The sequence below is a fragment of the Ascidiella aspersa genome, chromosome 8 (assembly GCF_963924565.1).
Source record: "Ascidiella aspersa chromosome 8, kaAscAspe10.2, whole genome shotgun sequence".
NCBI lineage: Eukaryota > Metazoa > Chordata > Ascidiacea > Phlebobranchia > Ascidiidae > Ascidiella > Ascidiella aspersa.
Window position 1 is genome coordinate 24,967,234 of NC_139454.1, and position 25,345 is coordinate 24,992,578.

Genomic DNA, 25,345 nt, shown 5'->3' on the forward strand with positions numbered 1-25,345 from the left:
CAAATTCTTAATTAAACCAATTTAAGGTGGTTCTAACCGGTTTTTGTCGAAAAACCCAGTTGATTCCTTACGAAAATTGGGTATTTTTTAAATCGTCAAAAATTAAAAAACACCAAGGCTGTAGCCTTGCCAAATTTTCAAATATTAGCGAAATACTTTTTTGCTTTAAATTGACCCAAATTCTTGATTAAACCAGTTTAAGGCTGTTCTAACCGGTTTTTGTCGAAAAATCCGGTTAATTCCCTACGAAAATTGGATATTTATAAAATCGTCAAATATTGAAAAAAACACCAAGGCTATAGCCTTGCCAAATTTTCAAATTTTACCCAAAAATGTTTTGCTTTAAATTGACCGAAATTCTTGATTGAACCAGTTTAAGGCGGTTCTAACCGGTTTTTGTCACAAAATCCGGTTAATTCCCTACGAAAATTGGATATTTTAAAAATCGTCAAAAATTGAAAAAAACACAAAGGCTATTGCCTTGCCAAATTTTCAAATTTTAGCGAAATACTTTTTTGCTTTGAATTGACCCAAATTGTTGATTAAACCAGTTTAGGGCGGTTCTAACCGGTTTTTGTCGAAAAATCCGGTTAATTCCGTACGAAAATTGGATATTTTTAAAATCATCTAAACTTCAACTAAGAAACAAATTTATTTTCGATATAACTGCAGAACTCGTCTGCAGATGCAAAAAATAATTAAAGACTCATTGCAATGTCCCACTTCACGAAATCTTTAGTAAAATGCGCATTTACACGTTTTGAAATGAGACCAGAGTAACGAGGTTTTAGCATTTTATGTTGATGACGTACGTTACTGCGACTAAGAATTGCTGTGCCAGGCAACTCTTGGGATGCCATAGAAGACAATTTTGCTATTAAATCTAAATTTAGTCTGAAAAACTTTAGAAGAAAAACATTAAATAAACTAGTACAGCAGAAAGCGTTTTTTTTATATATGATTGTGAATGTGATTTTTTTTCGATAACGATTTCTTAAAACCAATCAAATATTGCCGCTAAAGCTGATTGAGCGATCGGGCGGGTATTGGGTATGATTTTCAACTGGCAACAATCTCGCCTCGGATAAACCTCATCTGCTACGATATCGCCACTGCACAAAGTCAACAACATGTAGTTCGGGGTAGTGCAGTAGGTAAGGTGGGAATATTTTGAGGTCTCCTCTAACTCTTCCCACAACTATGCTTCCATTTTCCATTCTTTAACTCTACTTTCAACCTTTATGCAAACTTTTTCTGTAACTCTTCTTAAAACTATTTCTCAAACTTGACTCTCCTTGAACCCTTCCTTAGCTGTTCGCCAAACACTTTCAACTTTTCTTCCGATTCTTCTTTCGAAACTCTTCAACTTCAAATTTATCATATGCCAGTGAAAAAAGCACCTTTTAACAAGTGCGCGCATTTCTAAAGGAACTTTGAATTATGTTCACCATCAAGGAAGATACCCGCGTTTGCAAGTAAATAACCTCATGAAATAACAAAATCTCTTTTTTTATTTACAGCAATATTAGCTTTATTGCATTGAAAGTTGCGTTAGTTGATCAAGATTAACTTTGGTTAGAAAACGAACTGTTAACTGTAATTTTTAATTACAATTCAGGTGCTTCGGCTTAGTAACGCAATTAGCGTTCTTTCATAACCATTGCGTAGTGGTTTGGAGAGTAGGCAGGTCCTACTGAGCCTTCCATTTTCAGAGAGGGTCCGTCGGGATTAGGATGAATGCTGAACCTCTGCAAGATTCCAACTACAAACAAGAACACTTCCATCCGCGCTAGATTTTCTCCCAAGCAATTTCGTGGACCTATTGAGAAGGGGATAATCTTGTCCGACTTGACGAACTTCCCGTTTTCGTCCAGGTGTCTGCTTGGCTGGAAATGCCTTGGGTTTGGCCAGATCTTAGGGTCGTTATGCACATTCCACAGATTCGGTAAAACCTGCATTTGTAATAATCTTTAAAATACGCTTACCACTTCAAATATATAGAAAGCTCTCACTTTAGTTGCTTTACGTTAAAGCAGCTATATATTACGAATTACTTTATAACACATTGAAATTTTAACTGCGAAGATGTTTAGACGAAAAAAATACATGATTACCTAGTTTTTATTATAATGATTTTGTTTTACGGATGGCTAAAATTATGTCGAACAACGAACCAGTGCTTCAAGTTGCGAATTTATTTTTTATTTTTTTTATTTTTTGAAGATTGTTGATTAAACTAGAGCAATGGTGAAAAGAATTGCTGCCCTAATACCTACAACAAAAGGCGGCAGCATTTATGATCTACAAAATACACGAAAAACTAGACAAGTGTGCGGTTGATGTATATTTTGATTAGGGGTAACAGTGCTCTGTTCTACTATATTTTCTGAGGGGGTCAAGCGCGGTGTCACTATCCTTAACCGGAGAGATATTGTGTAGTTACACTATACTCTTCCAAAATGTCTTGCAAAATGTTAGGAATAACGTAACATGCGGAATTTAAGGAATAATATAACATGCGGAATTTTAGGAATATTTTAACATGCGTAATTTTAGGAATACCGTAACATCAACATGTAGAATTTAGAATTTTTCAGCCAAAAATCTCACGTCTAGCCTACCTATCGTAGGCCTATGCATGGCAGATAGTTTTTTGGCACATAGCTTTTCCTAGGCAATTGCATAATTTTGAAGGGCATAGCATACGAAGTACACCAGTTCCACTTGCCTGGGTATCTTTCGGTATGAGATATCCCATAAACATTGTGTCTTCGGTTGTGCTTCTTGAGACTCCAATGGGAGTCATCGTTTCTATCCGATAGATCTCCTGGATCATTGCTTTAGTGAACGGCAAATCGGCATCGTATCGTACTTTACCAGTCTTTCCTGATCAAAAAATCAAACATTGAGTTCACGTTGTAAGTGACACTTTCGTCATCACCGGTTACACGATAATACGCTATGTTACATACACGTATTGGTGCTATGCATTTTAGTTTACAACAATTATATTTCTGTGCCACATGATTACAACTTAATGTAGGGGCTTTGCATGGTTGCTATGGCAAGACTTCATAATCCTTGAAAAAGTTTACTGAGTTGCGCTGAGACTCTTACAGCATCACAATATTTTTGTATATTTCACCAGCTTATCCACTTACTGTTGATTCAATTAGTAGGAAAGCGGATTAGCCAAGTATTTAATGGTTTGAGATCGGCAACATCTCGCAAATTAAAAAAAAATGCTGCTAGGTTGTTACAATATTAAAAAAATATATTTTTTATTTGAATATAGTCTAGCATAGTTTCAAATAATATACAGAATAATTGCGAATCACCACCAAAAACTAATAATCAGCAAAAAATGCTCAGTACATTAGTCCAAGTTAAGGATAAACGACCATTTAAACTAAAAACGAAGTGAATCCAATTCAATAAACGGCGAACTAGCTAGCAACACTTACCCAAAAAACGCCATATCACAATAACTTACCCTATCTGTAAAGTTAAAGAATTTTAATAAAATTTTGACGGAAGAACAATTGAAACAATACCTGGCGGCAACAGCATATTCAAAGATTAAAAGTCTAAATAATATTGTGTTTTTTTAGTCTTTACCTATCACATTGTCAATTTCCTCATGAACCTTCCGCTGAATTTCCGGGAACTTGATCATATAAAGAAGCGCCCAACGTACGGTACTAGAGGATGTTTCGGTGCCTGCCGACAACAGGTCTTTCAGATATATGCGCAGCTGTTTCTTCTAAAAAAAACCAAAATTAGTTTTAAATTTTCATCAGCGGTGCGAAAAAGACTGGTTACTGTATTAAAAATCGCGATTGTTTGATTGCAGTGAAAAACAAGTTTTGAACCAAGATAATAAAATAACTCGTTTTAAGGCAGTTTTTTACAATTCATATTTTCGATGGGTTTCAACTTGGAAATAATAATAGTGTGTGTTACGCCAGACAATGGCGGATCAATAGATTTTTATCAGAAGCTTTAAATCAGGCACTGGAATATTTTGAGGTTTGTCGTTATTATTGAGTAATCTGCCATTTAAAGTGGCCAAAGGTAAGGCAAGCACTCGTTGTCGTAACCTTTATACGAAGAATATACGCCATGAAAACGTATTGCTGTCCCCCGTCAACTTTAAAGCGGTTTATATGTGGACCATTAAATTAAAATGGTATTTTGCTGCCACTGGGTATAGTCAAATGTTGCAAAACATTTCAACTTCGTCTCGAGTAGTTTTTGTTATTGTTCCGAAAAAGTCATCTATCTTTCAGTGCTGTTCAGTTCGCGTGACATTTTGGCATTAAAGTATAGTAACTAATTTTTGCAATATGAAGTTTCGAGAAATATATTTATCATTTGGAAACGTTTTTCTGTTTATGAATGTTTTTTCGTTTTAGGTTATAACGAAAACAAAACATATTATTTGCAATATATATAAGCTATTGCTTCCAGGCATAATATCAAGTTAAAAAAAATTACATTTGCCAGAAGAGCTCTACAAACTTGATATTATTTGCAATTTCGTCAACCACTATATAACGCACCAATGAACTGTACAAGAATTAAACGTAGGAAATCTCACGTTTTCAAAGGACGCGGCCTTTTTCTTATGCTCGATGAGAAATCTGTCGATGAGGTCGTTTGGGTGATCTTCGTCCAATTCCTTTTCGTTCTCCGCAATAAAACCATCGAACAATGCTAAATGCATTACAGTATAGGAGAAAACGCTGCTGACGGTACCAGGGGTTGCCAGCACGTGGCTCGCGAGGCGCAAGTGACTTTTTAACCGGTTTTATGCGGCTCGTCCGTTCATAATGAATTTCATATTTTATTTTAAGTCAACTTCGGTTAAGTCGCCAACTTACTTTGTCACTGACCTTTGCAGACTGCCTTTGAAGAATGTCAACTGACCCGCTTTATACTATCACAGACATGACAGTAAAGTCTTGTAAATTTCTAATTTTAATTCAGGTAACATTAACATTCAAAAAGAAAATCTGGTTGAGCAAATTTAGAGTATCTGTGCATGTCAGTAAGAAAATGCGTTTATTGCAGTTATTTCTTTCCGTGTGTAATCAATGTGTGGCTCTGTGTGGTTAACACAGCAGAAATTTGACGCCCGGTCACTCAGTGGTTGGCCACCCCTGCTATAGACTATGTAATAATGCAGCCAGAAGGTCAGCATTAGACAACAAATAATTGTGATGTAGTTTTATGCTTGGTGGGAGAAAATACAATTTCGGCTATCCATACTTTTGAAATGGAAAAGTTTTAAATTCAATGTTATATTCGTACTACAAACCAAACCTTTATAAAAAGAACATTGTGACTGGTGATATCGGTAGAGAACCACTTTTAAAAAATTATTTCACTTGAATATCGATTGCCACAAATGCAAATTACCAATTTCTACAGTTTAAAACTGGCCAACGCTAAGTTTTGACAGATAGTGCAACTAGCCCAAGGATGACTGGAGTTTTTTACTTTAATGCTGAGTCTACTTAGGTTGTTTGTAAAAAATAAAGTGTTACATTAGCAGAAAAAAGAGGTAATGCCGATATAAAGAGGATACATACCGTCTGACCATGCCATTTGCTTTTTCATCTTTTTCATGGCATGACTGAAAGTAGGAAAATGACGCACCCAGGGAGCTACTGTGAGTAAAATGTAGAAGAGTCCATCGTTGCGAAACCTGGCCATGAAAAGTATTTATTACAGCAGCGATTTATGGCTGGTTATGTTAGGTTTGATTGCAAATTGGACGCAACAAGAAGGGCCACAGCTTGAACAGACTTAGAATTACATTGACCACTTTTATTTACAAAGACAGACTATACCGAAACTTAATAGGGATACTCAATATTTCTAACAAAGAGTAATGCGGTCTGGTCTGATATCGAATCAGGGTTGCCAGGTTGGCCTTTTACGGCCAAAAGTAGAAGTTTGGCTTTTTAGAATACGCTTGGCCGCTGATTTTTTTTTTGATTTTTTTTTGGCCCTTTCTGGCAATGTATAGTTAAATTAGCAATACACATACTTGTAGCGAAAATTCATCTTTTATTCTAATAATAATATTTTTTTTAATTTGTGCGCAGGATAGATGTTATATATGGTTTGTGCTAGAATTTTTGTGCTAGAGAGTAGCGACTAGCGGCATAACTTATAAAGATATTACACTTTAAAGTACCACCAGGTCACTAAAAGAACGCACATTGAACGACCAGATTAGAACATTTGGCCTGTTGCTGCATTAGATGTAGAACAAATGTTTAAGTAACTTTAAAACAGGCACGCAATTTTAACCTAAATAAACGCCCCTCTTCAGCAATAAAAAACAACTTGGGCCTTTTTGTCGCCTATTTGGCCTGTTTTTGCGAAAGTTTGGCTTTTTCTAATTTGCATCTGGTCACCCACCTCTATCAAATTACGTCAATACTATGCTTGAACAAGCCAAATGATACTATATACAGAATGGGCCAAAGTAGGCTTACAGTCATTTCTTTTTTTGGATAGCATTAAATGGCCACCACGCTCACCTGACCTGACACCAATGGATTTCTTTTGGGGGGTTGTAAAGAACAAGGTGTATGAGAAGAACCCAAAACAATAAATTTACTTTTAGACCCAAACCCTACTTTTTATAACTGTAAGCCTACTTTTGGCCCACTCTGTATACAGTATCATTGGTTGAACGGTGAAACCAAATCGTGTAAAGGTAATTTTTCAAAGGTTATGATAACAATTGCTTTAGCTTCAAGACGCTTAGCTACCTCAAGTTGTTTTGGTACTGTTTTTTGTCACAAAACCCTGCATTCAACTTTATATTTTGTTTTCTGTTTTTTTACACAAAAAAAATTTCCTTGAAGCCCATTCTTATTGTTACGTAACTAATCCTGTTGTTTCGAAACAATGCCATCTTCAAAATACAGGCCATGCAATTGTCGACAAGGAGCACAGTTGCTTTGTAAAGCGAACAACGCTGGTACTTTGGGCGTTAATTATGTCAAATGTTTGTTCTTGAAAGATATAATCTACTGTTTTATAGCTTAAGCTACAAATAGCGTTGAATAATGCTAGTTGTAAGCTAAAAATATGATTCGATCAAATTATTTTTCTGCAAGAAATGGTACGCGTGACACTACAGAGCCAAAGTGGTACGAGATCGTAAAAAGGTTGGGAACCCCTGGCCTATTGCAATGACACCAGATGCCAATCATAGTATAAACTAGGGGTGGGCAAACTGCGGCTCGCCGGGATGTTTTTGTGGCTCTTCTAGTCAAATCGCAAAATACCCAAAAAAACTGTAACGGCTACCAAGTGTACCGTCTATGGACGTTTCTCGCTTTCACTTTTCATTATTTAGACCAGCATTTCGATTATGACGTAACATTAGACATAGAATCTGAAGAGTTAGTTAACAGCAAGTCAACGCAATTTCATTGCTAAGGTTTCAGAGATTAGCAAATTAAACAAAAGACTGATATTGATAAATATTGTGCGTGTTATTTGTTACTACCGTTATTAATATTGTGTTAATTATTACCGTTTTGTTGTATTACAATTCTGTTATTATTGCTGAACTTACAATATTAACCACTTTTGTATTGAAATAATTTTGAGGCTTACTGTTACTTGTATTTTCTGCAAATAGCTCTTCCATTGAATACATTTGCCCACCCCTGGTATATACCGATACATGTTCCGAGTTAGGTGAGTTTTGGGCTCTTACCCTTGTACGACATGTGAAACGTATGTGCGCAAATCTTCAGCACCTTCATCTGTGCATCTTCGTCGCATTGTGATGCTGTTGATCACGTTCGACATGTATTCCGTCAACGGCTTCTAAAATGCAACACACATTTTGTTTATGGCAAAACTCTACCAGAACGCACAAGAGTTTGATAAATCACAAAGGTAATCAAAGTAAAGCGTAACAATCATTTTGCAGGCCTTAAGCCAGTAGTTCTTAAACGGAGGGCGGAGACCTGGGTCACCATTTCTACTGCCCAGAGGTTCCGAGAGATTTAAGAATCTGATATTTGCTCAGCTCTTACAACTTTTTGTGTAAGGTTAGTATAGAATAAAGCCATTTTTTAACTTCCTACGTTGTGTAGAAGTGATGTGCCTAGTTCAAGTTCTGTTTATTGTGACTTTCTAGTGATTTACCTACGGAAAAATCATGTAAAAAAACATATTTATTAAAAATAATTAATATATTTATTATTTCTGAGGGGTGCGAACCACCGCCTTAAGTGCTATTGGCTATTGGTATTTAAAGAACAAAAGCCCCAAAATTTGTCCTAGTTAGTTTAGAAACCATCTTTCGTCCTAAAACCGCGTGTTCAGTTTATTGGAACGACTTCGTAAATAAGAAAAACGTGCATCGTGATATGTTTGGTGCAGCTTAACTTTCAAACATGACAATGCATGGCTGCGGTCGTGATTGTGTGTTTGCCAACTGCAATCAGCACCCCGGAAATAATTTAAGCCCTGCCTCGAGAACGAAGGGTTGTTCATTTTTCATCTTGATAATTTCACAGAGCAGTTCGACTTCGTCCAAAACCCTGCTTTCCAAACTCTTGCCGTGCAGATTGGTGCTTCAACGTGAATATATGTAAAAAAAGAGTGAAGTCATGTTGCGAAAAGTACTAGCATATTATTTTCAAGAAACATCACTTTTGACTTTTAAAACCAATATACTGCTTGATAACTTTTTCTTCTGACAGGTGATACTTGGAGTGCATTAAACTAGTGCTTCCCAACCAGCGGGTCGCGAAGCATTTATAAATGTTTCAGTTTTTTTATTAGATCGAAAATTTATTTCTTTATCATTACATTTATATAACTATGTAACAAATACGTAACAATTAGATGTGTTATGTCGCATCACCTATTTCAGTACGTACGCCAGAAGTAAACATTCAGGTTTTATGTAATTTTTTTTGTTTGGTCATGTCTCATTGTTGGTCGCATAATAAAACTTGCATTAAAAGTGGGAACTGACAAAGGTTTGTAAGCACTGCATTAATCAAAACTATTTTTCCTTAAAGTGTAATGTAAGAAAAATTTTAATTTTTAATTACAGATTCAACTAATTACTTACCCCGTCAATGCCTTAAGTCCAAATCTTCTCTGTGGATGCCAAATTTTTTGATTGTTTTGTAGGACAATTCCATAGCCGCCTTCCGTAACAAGACGAATGAAAAAGGTTTGAGGTCGTCCGTTGAATTGGGCACTTTGATTAACGAAAGCCTGTATAAATTGATGTAATTGTGTTAATATTTAACAAATGAGTAAACAGAATGTAAGATGCACAAACAAACGCCAAACGTGTACAACATCTGTGTGTAACTCTTCTGAAGTCGCTTTTTTGTTAACATAACATATCATTCTTATTAAATTTGATTTCGCAAATCTTACTCTAATGATGTCAACAAACATGTTTTGTGCAAATCCACCAATAGAAAAATGTATATGTTGAGGTGTTTTTTCAGTAAAAGCTTTAGTTTTTTTCTGAGCGTTGTTTGAACTTTGCATTTGAACACTTTTGACAATTTGGATAATAAAAAAATTATCAATGGACGCTAGTTTAATGATAGCACAATTCTTACATCAAACTTTATTTAACCCATGTTTTATTGTCTTTAGGACTCAGAAATTTGCTGTATTGGTGTAGGTGTTTAAAACCGCAGATATCTTATTCTTGCTGTGTTGTATTAATCGCCTTCTTCTTATGTCTGCTTACATCTTTTGTATTTACTGTCTTCGTCAGAGACCGGCTCTGTCTCTCCTCTAGGCTAAAATGCCCTACGACCTACAAAACTGATTCCCAAACTGTGTGCTTCGAGAGATTATCAAGTGTGCAGTGAAACTTTTTGTAATTTTGGAAAATAGAGTATTTGTATTACCAATAGGCATACATGCAAGCATTTTAGGCTTAAATACACACTATCCATCACAAATTAATTAATTGAGACATTTACATATAGTTTGTTGTGTGTTAAAGGCCATTGTAAAATTACTCTATGGTTATTCTGTTAAAAGTTTGCGAAATATTTTAGATTTTTTTAGTGTGCCGCGAGCCAAAAACGTTTGAGAACCACTGGCCTACGTGCTCAACATTTTGCACCGTTTCTTGGCAGACATTGGCGAAAAAATGCTGTTACTGATTAACTGAGTTACACGCACAGATGTTTATTTACCTGTTCGATTGCTCCGTAGCTGTTCAAAACAACTGTGTGCTGTGGACCTAGTTTCACATACATCACGGGGCCGTATTTCTTGGACCACTCGCTAAATTGAATCTCCGGGTGACCGCCCAAGAACGGAAGGCAACCAAACAAAGGAAAATTGAAGGGGCCGGGCGGTAAATTTGAACGGCGCCGAAAGAAGGCCAGATGTAGAATTAAGCCCGAAATTACCCCAATCAAAACATAGCTAAAATTGATTTGCTCGACAAGTGAGCCAATTAAGGACATTTTGCCACTTTTTCGTTATACTTGATAAACTGGTCACACTATATCTTAAACAATATAAAATATTTTTGTTAAATTCCTTAATCTGACATTCGATTTATAATCTGTTTTAATAATCTATAAATTTGAAATGGTTTTAAATAACAACCTGAAAAACAGAGGTAATTATAACGTATTCGCCTGGTAAAGTGTTAAATATTTCACCTCGATACTCCTTTCCTGGCCGTTCTGGCAAATCAAGCCGGCATTTCGACTTAGTTAATCACCATCGCAGTCACTCTTGTTCCATATAGCCTAGTGTTGACATAAACTGCAACACAAGTATTTTTTAATTTGGCGCTAGTCTAGAATCCTACCACAATTATTAAATCATGAACGCACAATATTTGGTTTAGGGTGCGAGTTAGTGTTTGGGTGTGGGTTGGTCAAGTATTATTATTATTATTTTCATTATTTAATAATATTACTTAACCCACCCTAACCCAAAACACTAACCCGCACCCTAAACCAAATAATGTGCGCCGTGGTAGGATTCTAGACCAGCGCCTTAAATTTTTGTAGGCGTCAATGAGTTATGCAGTCAGTTATGTAAGAACGACAAAAATTGCGCTTGTGCTCGCGCAGTCATTCAGTAGTTTTACTGTCAGTAGGTTTGTTTACATTTTGAAGTTATATAATCATTTTGGAAACAACCCGAGCGTAACATTTACTTTCTGCGGCAGTCCATAGAAATCCTTGCAGAGAAACGACGCATGTCTGTTTGTGCTAGTAATTATAGCAGGTTCGACTGGTAAAGTGTTAAATATTTCACCTCGATACTCATTTCCTTTCCTGGCCGTTCTGGCAAATCCAGCCGGCTTTTCGACTCAATTAATCCCCATCGCAGTCGCTCTTGTGCTGTATATTGTCACGCGGCTGCTTAATTCAAAGCAATACAGTCAAGATGCATGCCTTACTTGCGAGACCCGTTTTTACTGCGCTGTAAGCCATTTAATTAAAAGCGAGCTATGCTGAATTATGTGAATGTACAATAAATCTATAAGCGACCTGACAGTATGCACTTTGAAATGCTATGACAGTTTGTTAGGTTTCAATTTAGTGGAGTTCAGATAGCACGGTGGTCATGTATCGCCTGTTGAAATATAACTGTTCAGCAAATTTTGATGCAAAGAGTTTATACTAAAAGCTCTAATCCAGTAAAGAAATTCAACAATATTTCCTGTCCTGTTCTACAGAAACAGTCATTACCTTTCTTATCGTACTAAACAGCGATTTGATTATTCGAGAGATTCAGTAGCGTTTGCTTGGCGACTGCAAACACAATACTGAACGCTCTACTTCTTCTCGCGCTACGGTCTACTAACTTGAACAAGCAAAATTTGCACTTATCACGTGGTGTAAAGTTCGCCAAGTAGCACTTACAAGGCAGTTGTTTCTTGTCTCATTATATGGGCCGAAAAACTAGCTTCGGGACATTTCTTGTTTTTGCTCGATTTATTTTATGTTTTTTGTTTGTTTGTTTGTTTGTTTGTTTGTTTCAGACCGATTTTTGTCCAGAGATTTGCAGTAAAACTATAAGTCGTAGAAACTTCAAATAACCAGACACGAAGGATCATCCACGTTGGAAAAAAGCCACATTTAAAAAAAATGTTGTCAAAAAATCTGGCAAGCCTTGCACGAATGTCTATTGTATACTTTTCAGTTGTCGGTCGCTGGTTCGTACGTTTTCATATTGCCATTATTTTATTTTTTGTTTTTGTATTACGTAACTATAGAAAGTGTCGAGTTGGCTAGGGCCTGGTCAATAAAGGGATATGAAATACATTATTAGGCTATATATAATACAAAGTGTTGCTTCTTTATGTTAACAATTCAAGAGTCAATACCGCATATTAACGCAACATGTTGAAATGCATTTTTGGGCGAAGTTAATTTTGGACGGGGGACAAGTGTTACGTGTTCACTAACACATTAAACACCTAAATTAATTAATTGCCATTAGCCAAATCTTCGAGTTCATTAAGTTATATTACGAATTAATAAATAGGGTTTAAGATTAGCGCGTTCTAGCTTTCGCATAATCAAATGTATTATTGGTTGCATAATATAATATTTCAAGATGTAATGTTTTCCGTATTGTGAGTTTTCGTGCGTTCGCTCGCCTCGTTTCAAACTTGACAATTAAGCTTTAATCTCGTAATCTATAACAGTCAGCCTTGTTGGCAGTGTTCTCACACTCTGCAAAACAAGCCAAACAAGCTGGCGTCTTACTCCCGTTGCATATTGGCCTTAGTATGGCCGCTGTAATCTTAAAAGAGGGCCTAGCCATATTTACAAAGTGCCGGCCAGTCTTATTGGCCAAATATGACGTAACTTTCGTGTTCTTTCCTTCCTACGTATTGGCTATATTCATGTCGTTTCCTAGCGGCTTCGCGGGCGTCTTTGGTGCAGTCTTTGGCGCAGTGTTGAGCCGACAGCGGCGGCAATAGGCCGTGTCTGTCACAGTAACTTTGAAACAAATATACGTTCATTAATGCTATTTGACAACCTTTTACTTCACATTGTAACAATATACTTTTGATTGGTATTCTAGTTGTGGTTTTGACAGGTAGCATATCTGACCAGAAACCTTTGCAAACCAATGAGAACTCACTCGGTTGCGTCCTGCTGGGCAACTGAACGGGGTCAGGGGCCAGGCCCCAGTGCACAAGTCGCGGCACACACGTTTTCAGGGGGCGCAACAGGTAATAACGGTATACAATTGTAATTTAAGAAAAACCGTAGACCTAAATGAGCCGCCACTGGTTTTAATTGCTTGGCGGACCGGATGCCACCCGCGGGCTTCATTGAGTTCAATAATTCCTAAATGGGAGCATTTATTTGCGACATAACAAGCTTAAAGTTCGCATTGAAAAATGTGTTATTAAATTTCCTTTACTGAACAATTGGCTGGTCCGCGACACAATTTCCGTTTCAAATCGGTCCTCATGGCATAAATGGTTGCCAACCCCTGCTATATATAACATTTTACCAAAACATTGTATATCATGCGGCCCTTTGTAACCATTGGATGATCTACTGCCCAGGATTACCAATTGTAGTAGGCAAAATATGAATGAAACAAAACTGGAGTTAAATTTATTTTGAATTATATCTGAAAACATTTGAAATGTAGGCCTACAAGTTACACATCTTTATTAGAGCAATGTACACAGACGCTTGCCGGCAGAATTAAATAACACCACAAGGCAGCTGGAACTTCGCTTTTTCAGATAGCCGGGTATCTCTTTAAATTGGACATAAGTGTTAAACATTTATTTCGGTCGTAATTCCCAATTCGATCATATTTAAGGTCTTTGCTTATTTGGTTTAACTTAATTTACATTGCAACCGGTTTACTCAACACTTTTCTTCAATACGTAGCGCCTTTTTCTTGGGCATAGTTATTTTTCTTTGGAAATATCAACCAACTATTTCGCTTTGCATAAGCGCCAAAAAAATAACTAATTTGCGTTTCACCCGTTGGCAGAAAAACATCAAACACAAATACCAAGACACTGATGTAGTACTTCATACATCAAAACTTTCATATTTTATTGGTCAAAAAATAACATTACACTGGAAATGTACAAAAACACTTTGGAAATAAAAGAACGGCTAAAATAATTGTGCATATTTTATTTACATATCAATATATTAATGTCATTTAAAAGTGTAACACTTATTAATTTTGTTCTTATATAACAGCAGAATATTACATCACACATTCATATAACATAAATACTAAATTACTCATTCTACAGGAGGCCAAAATTTTAATAACATTTTTTACTTGGCCGTACAAGTGTCCTTTTAGATAACATACACATTTAGTTGCCACAATACAAAGCTTTAGTGATTGTATATTTGTTGATAATTTTTCCGGCGAATGATCAGGCCAGAGCCAACCAGCTGTCAGGACTGATAATTTATTTCGTTTCCTGTCAGATTCCACATGCTTCAGAATTGCACTAAAAAAAAAAAAAACATATATAAACAAGTATTTGGGCAAATTTGTTTTTCTAAATCTAAAAATAAATTCAGATAAACTTGGGTACACAATGCACGGATCTGTAATGTAGCTTGATAATAAATTGCAAAGCCAAAATGGTCGAGTAATAGAGTAACTGAAGATGATACAAGCACGTATCGAAACGTCGTAATAATCAAGATGATGTTCGGCTTTGCAATTTATTATCAAGCTCAAAATACATTACTGACAAAATTGTGACTTTTGTGGATATCCAAATTCGGTTTAAAGTTTAAATACAAAATCTCAAGCAATTTATGGCTATTTAGGTACTGTGACAATTTATTCAAAATTGCTAAAATATATATACATATGTGTAAAACACCATTTATGTTTAAATGTGTTTTAAAAATTTTATTAACCAAAATAAAAGGCTAATTTAATTATAAATGAAATCAAATGCACATATGGTGTTTAAATAATTAATTATTCAAGATTAACCACAACTTACAGAATCTGGACCATCCACTTTTTCTGCAAGCTTTGCATCAATATTCAGGGCCTCAAGAATTGCTTTATTTTCCATATAGTCACTCGGTTTAGATTGAACGAAACTTTTCAAAATTTCTTCACCACCTTAAAATAGTTTAAAATGTGTTGATTTAATCAGAAAAATGAAAAACGGCTTTAATTATCGAAACAATTACAAAAATAACCTTCATAACAGTGGTTCTCAACCTTTTTAGCATACGGACTGGTAAAATTTCAAAACAAATTTTGCGGACCGGTGGAACTTCAAAAATCAAAATTAACCAAAAATTGAATTACGCAACAGTATGCAACTAAAACACATCTTAGCTTTCCCATACAACTGGTCTTAAAGTTTAAGACTTAAACGAGTTGTAGATTAGTTTTAAACAGTTGGCGAAAACACTTGCAGCATTGTGACGTACAATGAAGTCCAAAGTAGACCATTACCTCTATGTTATGTCACAATGCTGCAAATTACGGAGCTGGTGAAGTTCTAAATTTGATGGATAAGCCTTTAGTTTAACATCTTGAATTTTGCAATTGAGATATAAAATTGTAATATATTTGGCGGGCCGGCAGAAAGTTGACACAGACCGGCACGGGTTCGCGGACCGGCGTTTGAGAACCACTGCTTTATAACACAAAGACTTTCTGCAAACAAAATTAGCCCAGGATGGTAACATAAAATGTTATAGTGACTCAAGATGGAAAAGATTTTCTTACTTTTTGTCTAACCACACAATCTCTAACCAACATTGCCTTATGTCACCGGGATTACGCTTGTGCCAGTAGTCCCAAACATTTTTTAAAGAAATATTAAGCTTAAGATGAAACCAGTAAAATACCCTTTTAAACCTGGGCAATGCTGGATATTTTGTCTAACTTTACTCAAGTGCGTTATTACATTTTAGCTTTTAAAATATGCAAACCTTTTAAGTGCGTTATAAAATTTACCTTTTTTAATGATGAGAACTCCACCCAACTGGTACCAGTCCCCTTTGAAATTTCCACCAAGTTTTTCAGCTTTTGCTTTGGCAGCCAAATCTTTCGACGCTTTGTCAAATGCTGTGCCAAGAGCTCCTACCAATGATATTGAGCCATAGCCAAGTTCCTTGTAACACTGCTTGGTGTCATCAACATAAATGTCTGAATAACATATTGAGTTGATAACTATGAATAAATGTTGATATATTTATTAATTCGGAAAACTAACTGACCTCCTGCAAATATCTTATCATTGTAAAACTGCATGGCACCATTTTGTTCGGGGCCGACACCGACCAGCTTAACATTATTTTCATCTAGAATAGGTTTTAGGTTACTCATGTTTTTTGAAATCCATCGACAGACTGGACAACCAAAGCGTCTAAGAAAGTAAACAACAACATCGCCATCTTGCCAAAGTGATTCGACTTTAACAACCTTAAGAAATAGATTACAAAACACGTTAGTGCCAAAATCAAATAACAAAAATGTATATATTTTAGAGAATTTTTTCAGGTATTAAGTTTGTGGTTTTGTGTCAAAAAAAAGTAGAGCAATGTGAACCAAAATATTAAGGTAAATATAACAAGGAGCCATGGGTTGATGACCAATGAACCACTGTGGAAAGTATGGCAAGTGCACCCTTGATTTCGTTTCCACATATTAGAGATGCACCCCTAGAAAATTAATATACACCACCAGGTGGGAAACTTTGGATTTTGCGCGGATCTTCAAATTGCGCGACTGTAATAACATTTGTAAAATTTGCACAGCTAAAATGGAGTAATATACTGAAAACCGTTAGCACAATGAAAGTTTTGCGTGTTTAAGCGATTTTTCGCAGCTGACTGCATTTTACAAGGGATTTTCTTGATGTACCTGGTTTTTCTATATATTATTATGGCGGGGTGCACGTTTAACCTTAGTTGCATCCAGTCCCCTAATTTTTTTAGCCGTGCATCCGTGAGATCTCAGCAAGATCTGCCATACTTTCCAGATGGGCTGATAAATAAAATAACCACTACAAATTTTGTCACAGTTTGACACCTTGGTGAACTTGGTGCGCCGAGATTGTTTTAGGGCAATATGTTCAAAGTTTTGTCGCTAATAAGCTGACATTTTAGTACAGTTCTAGTATTGGCTTTAACAATCCAGAAATCGCAATTTTATCGAAAAATAAAAATGGATATCAATATTCAGCCATATTAACACAGTATTTCTAAGCTTTCTTGCTAAATTTTTCATGATATAAACTACAAGACATACTCTTCAAAATGAGCCTTAGGTTGTAGTCAATATCAATCGGGATATATTCTAACATTCAATCAAAAATCCATAGCTGCTTAAGTTTGTATATAACCTTTTGATTAGTCCCCAAAGGGCATTTAATACTCATGTTAGGAATCTAAAACTTTCACACACAACTTGTGTTGGCTGTGGCAATCACACTTTTAGAAAAAAATATTTCAAAAATATTACTATTGAGCCATATTATTAGCAACTAATTATTAAGCTTTCTCGCTGATTTCTTTTACGACTTAAACTACAAGACAACCACCTTTAATGTAAACCAAAAAATAAATATATGAAAATTTAAAAACAAGTTCTCTTTACCTCATTTGTTGGCACTTTAGTTAATTGATAGTTGGCAATTTTTTTAAGCAATGATGCCATTTTTTTGAAGTGTCAGCTGTCAGGTAGCTCAGTAACAAATTATACTGCAACAATAAAATATTGACAAGTTCACATAAACTGCAACACAAGCATTTTTTAATTTGGCGCTGGTCTAAAATCTTACCACAATTATTAAAAGAACGCACAAAATTTGGGTTAGGGCGCGAGTTAGCGTTTGGGTGTGGATGGGTCAAGTATTATTATATTCATTTTTTGACAATAATACTTAACCCACCACCCTAACGCAAAACACTATCCCGCACCCTAAACCAAATAATGTGTGTTGTGGTAGGATTCTAGACCAGCGCCTTAAATTTTTGTAGGCGTCATGCAACTAGTTATGTAAGAACGACAAAAATTGCGCCCGTGCTCACGCAGTCATTCGTAGTTTTACTGTCAGTTGGTTTGTTTACATTTTGAAGTTATATAATCATTTTGGAAACAGTCCGAGCGTAACATTTAGTTTCTGAGGCAGTCCATAGAAATCCTAAGCAAACAAAAAGTTAAAGAAACCGTTTGTAGAGGACCCAGCGTCTATATGTGTTATATACTGTGCTAGTTGTGCGTGTGCTAAGGGTCTGTAAACGTTCTTGCGTACTTCCTTTCCCTGCATCCTGCTCGTTAACTGGCGTCAACGCATTCGCTTTTACTGCAATGTTAGCTGTATCCCAATTCTACTGAAAGACAGTTAACGAAGCAACCCTTACCGGCAACACATGTTTTTACTGCACTGTAAGCTATTTTTTTGAAAGCGAACTATGCTGAATTATGTGAAAGTACAATAAACGACCTGACAGTATGCACTTTGAAAATGACAGTTTGTTTAGTTTCGATTTAGTGGAGTACAGGTGGCACGGTGGTCATGTCCCACCTGTTGAAATATACACATTTAATCTGGTGTTCAGTCGGTGGTGGGTTAGGATCGTTTATTTTTAATTATTTTTTATTAATAAGTAAAATGACGAAAAAGCACAAGGAAAACATATTACAATAGCAAAGCTTTTAGGCAGCTAACGACCATTTACTTTTGTGTATTGCCATATAGGCTACTTCCTCTTTTTATAGCCGAATATTTCTCGGAAGTTCGCACAGAGGATAGCATTGCGAAAAAGTGTAACATAGTGGGTGTAAGGGATCGTTTGTAGGGGCAATATATAAAAAGATTATGCGCCACCTTGCAGTGCTAAATCTTCCACCTGACGATTAATGTGTCTGGCTGCGGTGAGTGCGGCGCCCAGTAAACTCGCACTAACTCTTGTTTAGCCTAAGATACTTAAAGCAAAAATCGGTTGATTAAACTAAAATTGATTGTTTTCAACCTACCACCTTATAATGAATACCTTCTTGCAGCATGTCTAACCCCGCAAAATGTAGGCAGATATCGCACTTATGCAGCGGTTTAAACAGTAAGCAACTTTCATTTTCAAAAGGTATTTTTCCTACGTTGGACGCAGTATAGTACGTTCCTATATGCTTGAATATCACGCAACTCAAACAATTGCTGCTACAATTTGAGATATTGCGTTTGTTCACGGTTTCCGGTCGATATATTTGACGGATTTTTGTTGCGTAAAATAAGTGTGACGTGATTTGTCAATTGTTGGCTATTTAATCGTTCAGTTTCAAATATACACAATACACGTACACAACATTGCATTTTGGGGATATAATATTTGCCACAATATTTGTTAAATCATCGACTACATTAGGCCTACTGAGCTTAAAAGAATATTACGCGAATCGAAAAAAAAAAATGCTTTTCCACAATGACCATTTCCTTTAACTTAACGCGATAGGCTACTCTGATTGTGAGGGGTACACCCCCATAATTAGAGTAGCAAAACATAGGTTAAATAGGATGCAGAATTGCCGAACCCGAACGATTTTTGTGTTTAGGTCGTTCGAATAGCAAACAATATAATTTTAGGGTTGGTTATTCCTATGTTTTAATTCTTTCATTAAGTATATACACGGAAATCAGTTAGCAATACCACCCATGTAGAGTAGGCCAATGTTTGGTACCAACAAATAAATATATTTAATCTCGAAGAATAGGGAACACAGGATAAGACCTAAAAAGCAACAATACCTAAAGCACAAAAATCTATAAAACCATAGTAGGCCTACAGGGTGCGCCAGAAAAACCTACCACATTTCAATTTGTCACTGTACCAAAGCTGTAGCAGTCTGACAGGAAGTTGAGTTGAAATTTTGCAGCAGAGGACTTACCATTCGTGTTTCAGGTTTTTTTTTGTGTTTATAAGTAAATAATGTTTTGTGCAATTTTTTAAAATTTTGTATCTTTATGTAAAATGGCCTGGATTGGCGAAGGGTGCGGCAGAAAAACCTTCCGCATTTTAAACTAGGAAACAGAGACAAAATTAATAAGCAATCAAAACATTTATTTTCTCATCTTGAAGTCACAAGGTTGCAATTTGATGTATTTACGTTTAAAAGATTACATTCTGTAAGTGGCGCCCTCGAGTCACATATTTTCCATTTCTAACGAAATCTTCCATAATAAATGCGCGGTGTTCGCCAGTCCAGGCAATTTTAAATACAGATACTCAATTTTAAAAATTTGCCCAAATTACTATTTACTTATAAAAGCTAAAACCTGAAACACGAATGGTAAGTCCTCTGCTGCAAAATTTCAATTCAACCTCCTGTCAGACTGCTACAGCTTTGGTACAGTGACAATTTGAAATGTGGTAGGTTTTTCTGGCGCACCCTGTATTCAGACCAACAACATAATACATCCAAATACGCAGTAATATCCAGTATAAGCATAATACCAAAATCGTCTAAATAAGACCTAAAGCTTTCGGAATAAAGCCTACATTTTTCGGAATAAGGCCTAAATTCATCGAAATAAGGCCTGAATTCATCAGAATTAGTGTTAAATTCATCGTAATAAGTCCTAAATTCATTGGAAGAAGGCCAAAATGGCCAATATAACGCCAGAACCTGTGGGTAGAAGGTATGGGACGATCGGGGGCCATCGGTCATAGGCCGTTTTGGTGACGACGTTTGGACGCCCTGTAGTCTGGCCGGGGCCGTCAGGGCGCCGCTATTCTGGGACCGGATTTTTGGTCCTGTTTGGTGTTATTGGTGGGTAATGGGTGTTAGAAAACGGGTTAGTGTTGAAATTATTAGGGGAGTTAGTGATGCACTTAGGGGTGGGGTTTGGGGTTAGGTAAAGTGTTGTTTAAGCCTGATTCTGACCTTTTAGGTCTTATCCCGACGGATTTAGGATTATTCCGATTTAGACGGTACCGTACTAATACCATTATGTATTAGTCCTACGGTATTTTGCCCTTAATTCAATATTTGTTTTATTTTGACGTTGGTGTTGTTCTTATCTCGGTCTTATGGCTGCAGTCCGCAGAATGCTTGCAGCCAAGTCAAAAGCGTGCATAATGCGTAAATTAAATTTTGTGATTGAAACTATTTGTCAAAAAGTTAAAATTGCGAAGCCGGAAACATATAATTAAAGTACAGAAGTGTTTGAACTTTAAAATGGGTGATCTTCGTTAGCCTAAAAATTTTTTCAATTAAATAATTTGCATTAAAGCTAACAATTGTGTTGTTCTTAGGTTATTTATGACGTCAAGTTTAGGCGTGTAACTTAAATCCCACCAAGGCTTATAAACCCTTCCGCAAATAGATTTTTCAATATAGAGAAACTGATAACTTGGTGACCATAGGTTACGAACAAATAAAGCCTGTTTGCTTGTGAGATTATTAAAAATTTACAAAAAATACGTATATGTTGCTACGCATAATCACATACACAAGTTTGGCGGACCAGTCGTCATAAGCGGCGGCCGTGATTGTGTATTACTCTTTTCTCTGTCTTTATGTCCATAGGGAGTTAGATTTGACTATTGTTCCGTCTAATCTAATTATAATGCTCTTGTGTCGACAGTCTGGAATCTGAATGCTGGTGTTTTAACAAGTTTCTTCCAATATTGGACATCAATTGATGATTGTTTATCACGGGTAAAGGTCGGAACCTTGACATATACCTAAATTGCCCTTTCAACTGAACACCTGAGACTGTAAAATACAAATAGTCTCTAGCAAATATATTTTATTGTGTTTTGGTACACCGTAGCGTGGGCCCTATTATAGAAAAAACGTCCTAAATAAAAAATTTTTACTGAAATCGTCATTTCTTGTCTGTTTTTATTTTGTAAATCCCTAAAATAGAACGTTTTTTCAGCAATGATTTAGAACGGTTTAGAACTTAAATTTAATTTGGGGACACAAAACACTTTACCAGTTCCCATTTCTTCGTGAAAAGCGAGACAAAATGCAGGGTACAACAATATTGTTACACTGGATTTTAACAAGATTTGAAAAACGATCCGAGCCTGAGTGATTGTTAGAAGCAATGTGCTGGCACAAGATCCCTTGGGTATTCAGCAAATCTGTCACTTGTGCGGTTATGGGCGTCCAGTGTTCACTTGTCTGACTAGTACTACAATTTAGTTGGTACGAGAGACAAATTCATTTGGTACGAGAGACAAATTCATTTTTTTGTGTTTGTATTTAGCGAAGGTAGGTGATACATGCAATAAAAGAAACTGAAGAAGAAAATAAAAAAAAATCGTAAAATGTTTTTTGAAGGAAAGCATGATCGACAATTCAACATTCATTGTTTTTAACACTTCCTTAAAGTGCGCATGTTTTAAAATGTTCAGCAGTACATAAATCGGGAAATTTAAAGAAACAAAACAAGTGTGTGCATTCCAATCCAGAACAATAGTACCTTGGCAAATTTACAGTATGACACACAACTCGGTTCCCTACAGTGATTTCAATCATATAACAAAGCAGGATATAACATGAATTTGCACAAATACAATCTGGTCATTACTTGTGACTAAACGACTTCATCGCATTACTACATAGTACGGCTTAAAAAAAAATATTACAATGGTACGGACCTTTAATCGCAAAACAATTCGGTCAAGACTTTATGCTCGGTTAATACAATTAAAAAATATTGATAATTATCCCCATAAACTTAGCACCACAATCTCTTTGTTATTGCAGGATTATAAAATGAGATAAAAACTGAAGACAATACAAGTGTGTCACAAACTAGTGTCTTGTGGCATTTGGAAGAGTGTGTGAAAAATTCAGACAGTATTTATTATTGATAATATCATTATCACAGGAATAAAAAAAAACGTGGCAAGAAAAGATACTTTGTTGAAGAACTGCTGCACTTTTGCAAAAGCATGTAATTGCGACATACAAAAAGAAGCATAGAATAACGTTTGGCAGGGAATCTTAGATCCAAGCAACTGAAAAATGAAAGCTTGAAAACAATGTAGACCATTTAACACATAAACATGATCATTTAATTTAAAAGACAAGAAGTGAAAAATAATATTAAACTTATGAACAAGGTAAAATCTTTTTGCAGATTTTATTTTCAATAATGCACTATATGACAGTGTTGTGGCTACAAGGCCCAGAAACACTACTATTTACTGCAGGTAATGAATAACGGTTAGCACAAAGTGGATGGCCACAAACGAATTAATATCTATATACAATTTAATGCAAATTAGGATACAATATAATTAGAGAAACAAGAAAAATATAGTCATAAAAACTGGGAAGATCAAACACATATATGTCCAACATGATTTCAACATACTTCAAATAACAGGTTATATTTATACATGAAAGGTTATATTTAATCACACCTAAGCTTATTTGAAATACCAAACTAAGAAGATTAGCACCACTTAGGTAACACAGCACACAATCTGGCACTAATTGGCAGTTGAGCTTGGTAACAATGTTTATACACATGCCACTTAGAGGGATTTTTACATTAAGTACAAGATGGTTTATTACTAGCATTGCCATAAACAAGTTTAAGTTCAATTTAATTTGCACAAACAGAGCAATTTTATTTATGAGTCACCTGCCAAAGTTTCTTCCTGATTTTCTAGAAACAAAACTGGCCTATGTTCCCTCTGTTCCCAAGCACTTGCCTTTTTACTTTCGGATTCCGAAGAATTTGAACTTCTGACATTTATATGTGAAATTGGAACTCCGCTATCCCTCCAGTTACCACTGGTATCCTCTTTATCACCGAACACAGGTTGAAAGTCATTTTCATTTTCTGGTGACGTGGTTGGGGAAAGAGATTTGTTTGCAAATGTTTTACGAAACTTGGCACATTCCTTTTTGGGGTAATCAAGCTTAAAATCTTCCATATCTCGACTGGAAACATCAATAAAAGAATGTCTGAGCGGTTCATGGTACAATCCATCTAATGGTACAAACCAGGCGCGCGGGTGTCCAAACGCATCTAAAGGTAAGGATGTTGATACACCATTTGGACTTTCAGCGGGGTTCGGGGACTGCAAGAAATTCAGAGTGTCGGGTTGAAGCAATGATTGACTTTCTGCAAAAGTCTCTTCATGGTTATTATATGGGATAGCCACATTATCACGATTTACATCTTCTGTAAAAATATTGGAGTTAGCAGTGCCATAAAACAGGTTTGAAGTGGGACTAAGATTTCCGCTTGGCGTTAATGCATTATTTCCAGTTTCCCATAAAGTTGCACCATCAGAAAATTGGGACTGGTTGTTGTTGTAATTTGGTGTTTGACACTCCCCGGTCAAGTTATTTACCTGTGGAATTTCCTCAACACAGCTAGTCTTAACACCACTGTAGGAAAGAACACTTTTGGTTTGAGTAGCATTCTGTTTTGAAGTGTCGTGTTCACAAATGGTTGATTGTGGTGATGTCATTAAAGCACCAGGACTTCCTCTTAATATATCAGCTTCCGTTTTGACTGTTGGCGTACTAGTAAGTAACTTTTGCTTGATGTGATGAACATTGTGGGCAGGAACTAGATTGGTCTGTTGATCATCATCCAAATCAACATACTCACAATTTTCCTCAAGATTAACTTTAGTTTGAAGGGGTTTCTTAACATGGGCACTATCGTCATTCAAGCCAGTTATTGAAGTGGACTTTGAAATTAAAAAGGTATTTGTCAATGAAGTTCCTTTTGCCTTCCTCCTCTTTCTATTCATCACCCACCTCAAACAAAAGAATACTACTGTGCACAATAGCAGAACGAGGATAAAAGCGCACACAACCAGAATAATACAGAGCAGCAGTGTGTTATCCATGGCAAACTGCATTGTGCCTGCCATTGTGTAGTTTGCCGCTGTTGTAAATCCAGTTTGAATTGTGGAGGTAAATATAATCTCCCCGAACCCAGAAGACATTTTTTATTTCAGACTTTTTTTATTTGTACTTGTTATGGTTCACCATCTATAAAACAAAGCAAACAAATAATTTAAAAGTGAACTACAGTATCCTGGTTTTAAAATATACACAGTGGGTCTAGGATATTTTGCAGTATCTTAATCACAGTAAGCGCAATTTTGGGATGATAAAAACATCTCCCTTGCAATCTTTAAAGTTTCAGCGCTGGTCTACACTCCTATCACTTTATTTTTACAGTTTACGAAGCGAGTTGTTAAAACTGAAATTGCAATAAATAAAAAAATATGGGGGAACAAATATAATAACAATAATTGTCCCAACCGAACGCAAATTCGCAACCTAAGCCACATAATGTTAGCAATATCACCACCCAAACGAAAAT

At 36.0% G+C, this 25,345-nt stretch overlaps 3 protein-coding genes and 2 non-coding genes across 6 annotated transcripts; all 5 read right to left on the minus strand.

Moving 5' to 3' along the window:
- Positions 1–665: 665 nt before the first annotated feature.
- Positions 666–780, minus strand: LOC146137017 (U5 spliceosomal RNA). Its single transcript, XR_014501641.1, has one exon. It is a non-coding gene; the product is annotated as a U5 spliceosomal RNA (small nuclear RNA).
- A 209-nt stretch (positions 781–989) lies between these two features.
- Positions 990–1,124, minus strand: LOC146137018 (U4 spliceosomal RNA). Its single transcript, XR_014501643.1, has one exon. It is a non-coding gene; the product is annotated as a U4 spliceosomal RNA (small nuclear RNA).
- A 173-nt stretch (positions 1,125–1,297) lies between these two features.
- On the minus strand, positions 1,298–10,798 carry LOC146137019 (cytochrome P450 2U1-like). Of its 2 annotated transcripts, XM_083396379.1 has the most exons (9): positions 10,698–10,798; positions 9,122–9,270; positions 8,513–8,615; positions 7,748–7,860; positions 5,595–5,710; positions 4,601–4,716; positions 3,619–3,763; positions 2,729–2,886; positions 1,298–1,952 (listed from the first exon to the last, which is right to left on the minus strand). In XM_083396379.1, exons 3-9 carry the CDS (start codon positions 8,540–8,542, stop codon positions 1,641–1,643), a joined length of 990 nt encoding a protein of 329 aa, XP_083252505.1. In that variant the 5' UTR covers positions 8,543–8,615; positions 9,122–9,270; positions 10,698–10,798; the 3' UTR covers positions 1,298–1,640. The 2 variants fall into 2 exon arrangements, with proteins under 2 accessions (XP_083252505.1, XP_083252506.1); XM_083396380.1 differs by lacking the exons at positions 1,298–1,952; positions 2,729–2,886; positions 3,619–3,763; positions 4,601–4,716; positions 10,698–10,798 and adding an exon at positions 10,221–10,672 and having other exon boundaries at positions 4,739–5,710.
- Positions 10,799–14,301: 3,503 nt separating this feature from the next.
- On the minus strand, positions 14,302–17,917 carry LOC146137020 (prostamide/prostaglandin F synthase-like). The gene is made up of 5 exons (XM_083396381.1): positions 17,632–17,917; positions 16,251–16,455; positions 15,988–16,179; positions 15,014–15,138; positions 14,302–14,503 (listed from the first exon to the last, which is right to left on the minus strand). The coding sequence occupies exons 1-5, from the start codon at positions 17,689–17,691 to the stop codon at positions 14,477–14,479; spliced, it is 609 nt and encodes a 202-aa protein (XP_083252507.1). The 5' UTR covers positions 17,692–17,917; the 3' UTR covers positions 14,302–14,476.
- Positions 17,918–22,243: 4,326 nt separating this feature from the next.
- Positions 22,244–24,995, minus strand: LOC146137021 (uncharacterized). The gene has a single exon (XM_083395525.1). The coding sequence runs from the start codon at positions 24,960–24,962 to the stop codon at positions 23,628–23,630; it is 1,335 nt and encodes a 444-aa protein (XP_083251651.1). The 5' UTR covers positions 24,963–24,995; the 3' UTR covers positions 22,244–23,627.
- Between the last annotated feature and the right edge of the window lie 350 nt (positions 24,996–25,345).